Source organism: Metopolophium dirhodum, chromosome 1, assembly GCF_019925205.1.
Source record: "Metopolophium dirhodum isolate CAU chromosome 1, ASM1992520v1, whole genome shotgun sequence".
Lineage (NCBI taxonomy): Eukaryota > Metazoa > Arthropoda > Insecta > Hemiptera > Aphididae > Metopolophium > Metopolophium dirhodum.
This window is the reverse complement of record NC_083560.1, coordinates 68,731,851-68,736,500: the sequence shown is the minus strand read 5'-3', so window position 1 is coordinate 68,736,500 and position 4,650 is coordinate 68,731,851. Positions and strand designations below refer to the sequence as shown.

Below are 4,650 nucleotides of genomic sequence, written 5' to 3'. Positions count from 1 at the left end.
GTCTCACTCTAATCATGAGCGTGAAGATGATACCCCTCAGTTAATAGATGCTTTAAAAGCAGTACTAAAAAGAAGAGCTGCTGCTGAAAATATTTTATTAAAAGAAATTTACGACGAAGAGTGCTTAAGGTAAATTTTAGAAGTTTTATTATTGAAAAATTAATTATAATTGCTTATACTTATTTATTGATTTAGGCATCCAATAGCAGCTAGCTTATATCCATAGCCTACAGCTGAATCTTTAATGCGTTTAGCCCGTAGGTCAGTAATGCCTAGATTGCCTGGGAACCTTCAGGAACTAGCATCCTTATTTGATAATGGGCATCTTCAAAGATTCAATTGTTGTGACATTACGATATTTAGGAGCTGTATTCGTGACCTTGATGGTAAAACTAGCCTGATATTTGCATGTCCAGTTTTGTCACAAAGTTTTTGTGGTACTGGAATTGAGGAGCTTCATGTAGACGCTACTTTTAAAGTGGTTCCAGTAAACATGGGCTATCAATTATTGAGCGTACATGCTATGATACAAAATTATGTAAGTATATTATACCTAAAACAAAAATTTAACTTACAATTGTTTTTATTATATTGATGTTCATTCATTTATTTATTTATCTATAGTCAATACCAATTATATTCGCACTAATGGAATCAAAGTCTAGGAATTCATATGACAGTGTATTTCGATATGTTAAAGATAATCTTTTAGCAAACATTTCTCCAAGGATTATCATAAGTGATTATGAATCTACACTTAGAGATGTTCTACAATCATATTTCCCTGAAGCTCGAACATCTGGTTGTTGGTTCCACCATAATCAAGTACCTACCTAAAAAATACAAATTTTTATTTTTATTATAATTTTGCTTAATGATTAGTATACTTAAGTTATTTATATTTAAATCTTTTTAGGCAGTTTTTAAAAATATGAAAAGTAAAGGATACTATAGGCTTGTAAATACTAATCAATTTGCACTGCAAAGCTTAAACCTTTTATTTGGCCTTCCACTGCTTCCATATCAGGATATAGAAAGAGCATTTCAATTAATTAAAATGTATGCAATCAACCATGGAGTAGCGATGCATAATTTATTTGACTATTATGAGAGGTAATTAGTTGTTAATATTTAAAAATCAATACATATTGGATTGTTGTAAAACTATTAATGTACAATGGTTTTATGTTTTTTTTCTTTGTCATAATTTTTTGGAGCAGTAAAATATTTTGATGTTCTACTTTAACTCAGTATTTAAAGGTGTTTTCTAGAAGAAAATTGGATCTAATTGGTACTTTGGGAATTAGGTCGTTAAAAGTAAAAATGCATAGTATTTTTTTATAAATATTTAAAAGGTTTTTTTTGCTATTTGTAGATATTAAAATTTTTTTTTTATTAGCATTTTTTTTTTTTGTTTAGGTAGTATAAATTTAGTTTTTGGTTAAAAAGTACAGTAATAAGTAGTTCTGATTGAAATTCAAAAATCTAATAAATATGTATAGGAAAATACATTTTTTTTATACACATTTGAAGTTCAAATTTTAACGAAATTCGATATTTAAACAAAGTATATCAACTGTATTTTTTTTTTTTTTTTTAATAATTCAAAAGAAATTTTTAGTAGTAACTTGAAACTGTTATGTATATTTTGTATTTTACTATCACAGTGACTTTTATAACTTATATTTAGATTCATTTAAAGGTGAATATCTATACACTATACCCTAAACCTAATTACTTATAGTAGCTTATTAAGTAAATACTTGGTTTGTAATGTTTGTATTGTACAGTTGAATATTTGAATACCATAAATAATACTTATTTCTTATATATTTATACCTGTGTCAACTATAGGTATTGGTTGCACCGTGTGGGAACTCAGATAATTTCAGTTCATGGACTTCCTAGGCGTACAAACAATAATATTGAAAGTTTCCACAATAAATTAAGATTACAATTTTCAGTGACTCATCCCAATCTATGGATATTTTTAAGTATGTTAATCAATATGATTAATTAAATACTACTTGTTTTAAAAGTTATTTTTAACGTTTGTAAACTGAAAATACTAATTATATATATGTATGGATTGTGATAAATATTTTATAATATAATTTATATTATCTAATGTATTACCAAACAAATAAGTATGCATCTTCTGATAATTTATGTTTCTGAAATTTACTTATAACATTTTTCTTATAGGTAATTTGAGTAATTTATTTAATAATTACCATGTTATAATGAGGCAGCTTGAAAATAATCTTCAACCTACTAGGAGTCTGAAGGCAAAATATTTATTACAATCCAAAAGACTTAAAAATGCCACAAGCCAATACGATGCTGGGATCATAAGTATGTGGCAGTTCATGCAATTGACTTCGTATACCACATCAAGATATATATCTCGACATATAAATTGGATCAATGAGGTAGATCCAAATTCTGAGCCAGAAGTGGAAGCTGCTGCTGTTGTACAGCCAATTCAGGAACCACAACTGCCAATAGCTCCACAAGTGTCAACGTGCATAGTATGTTTGAATGCAAGAGCAGCAAATATTCAACAGCATATTGTTATTCCTTGTGGTCATGCATGGGTTTGCAACAATTGCATTACATCCCTTCCAGCACCAACAAGATGCCCATTATGTCGAATGGAAGAAGTCACTTTTCAAAGAATTTTCTTAAATTAAACTTTTCTATTAGTTTTAAAATATTTAATTGTTCATCAAACAAAACTACACAATATGACATACAAATTAATTGAAAAATGTTGTGATAGCTATGAAGTATTTCAAGAAACTGTTGATTTTTTCTTGGAAAACAGCCAACATCTTCTAGCATTTCCATGTGCTGATCACAAAAATGACATTTTTTTATTTATAATTACTTATTATATTACCATGAGAATGAGACAATACTCACGTATTTATAACATTATAACACCTTTATTCGTGCAATAAAATGCATTTTTGGAAAAATGTCAGTTAACACCTTTGTCCATTGACCCCTTCAATTAAGAATAGTTTATCACCTATAATATTATTTTTTTTCATATTTTTATTCAAGTTGCAGTACACAATAATAATATGACATGTCTGTGTTGCAATCAGTATTTTCGATCAGTTATTATCGGGCATATACTTTCCGGAACTATACGTTTCGTTAAAAAACGCGCGTTGTTGTCCTGTTAATTAGGTATTTAGGAATAGTGGAAAATTAAAATATAATGTATTAATTGTTATTATACGAATATTAACATGATAAGACGTTATAATAATAATAATATGTACCTAAGTATTAGCCATTAAGGCTTTAAAAATTTAAAGTCCCAAGCTAATAATACATAGTTAGCTATTATACATGTTTAATATTTTAAAATATATTACAATTTTCTACTATTTTTTGAACCATCAAAATAACTAAACTGGATTGTTTTTATTTAATGCAATACCTATCAATAAGAATTTATTTATACCTATTTAAGATACAATTAAAATGAATATAAAACCCTTTTGGTTATTAATAAATAATAATATAAATATACAATTGTTGTAGGTACTTATGATACTATGCATTTTTTGACTACATCATCCTATTTTATTATAACATCATATAATATATTATATATTATATTATATCAATGTAATGGTTAATGGTTATGATGATTTAATAAATAAATAATATATATTGTTGGAAAAATTAACTGCATGTGCCAATTAAACAGGAACTTCATAAATTAATGAATTAAACAGATTGCCTGTTTAAACTATTTGAAAAAATATCCATCGAGCTCTCATAATATGGTATGTAATATGGTAATTTGTTAATGTATCTGCATCTTATTTTTAAGCTCCAAATTATATAGTTCTGAAGCGTACTGAATGGTCCACAATGTTCGAAAGTTTACTTTCTTAAAAACAAATTACGCGTTCATCCTGGAGTGATCATACGACATACGTTTTAATTATTATTTAATTCAACTCTGTGAAGGTACTAAATGTTTTAAAAAAAGTTGTTTTTTTAAATATCCAATGATTATAAAAATTCGTCAAGTATTTAACAGCTTTACTGTAATGGATGTGTTAAATTTAAAGCACACGACAAGAAATTATTCTGAGTGAAGACTGTCTAACTTTTTGGTAGATACTTAACCTAAGTTACAGAGAAATAATTTTAATTACAAACAGATTTAAATAAAAAACTGACATTTTTGTAAAGTAAATTCATATTCATCGCTCCATTGACCACTAATAGAATAATAAAAAATATATTGTATTATGGGTATTATTTATTTTTATTTATACAAAATTTATTATAATATAATATGACCAAATTATGATCACATATTATCTTTGTAATAAATAAAAATGAACACTGGCAATAAAGATCTAGCAATAAAGTTCTCAACTTTCTTTTTCAGGGGTTTCAAATAGGCAATTTACAATACTTTCCGTAAATATACGGTCCGGATAAATACGTTCCGGTTAAATACGGTTTATTAGATTTTTTTAATTCCGGAGGTATACGTTCCGGCCAAATACGGTTTTTAACTTTTGGATTCCGGCAATATACGTTCCGGAATTATACAGTCCGGATAAATACGTTCCGGGAAAATACGGTTTAGTATTTTTTTTAATTCCGGAGGTA

The 4,650-nt window shown here is 27.1% G+C and overlaps 1 protein-coding gene across 1 annotated transcript; it reads left to right on the top strand.

Annotated features, from left to right (window-relative positions):
• Positions 1 to 267: 267 nt before the first annotated feature.
• Positions 268 to 4,090, top strand: LOC132935635 (uncharacterized). The gene is made up of 4 exons (XM_061002226.1): positions 268 to 538; positions 625 to 825; positions 917 to 1,113; positions 3,728 to 4,090. The coding sequence occupies exons 1-4, from the start codon at positions 269 to 271 to the stop codon at positions 3,741 to 3,743; spliced, it is 684 nt and encodes a 227-aa protein (XP_060858209.1). The 5' UTR covers position 268; the 3' UTR covers positions 3,744 to 4,090.
• Positions 4,091 to 4,650: the final 560 nt, after the last annotated feature.

What these genes read in the sequence shown, in the direction of transcription:
- LOC132935635 (XM_061002226.1), top strand. Translation starts at nt 269, where the DNA reads ATGCCTAGATTGCCTGGGAACCTTCAGGAACTAGCATCCTTATTTGAT. An exon ending in ATGCTATGATACAAAATTAT is followed by an intron (nt 539 to 624) that starts GTAAGTATATTA and finishes ATTTATCTATAG; the next exon opens with TCAATACCAATTATATTCGC. An exon ending in GTTGGTTCCACCATAATCAA is followed by an intron (nt 826 to 916) that starts GTACCTACCTAA and finishes AAATCTTTTTAG; the next exon opens with GCAGTTTTTAAAAATATGAA.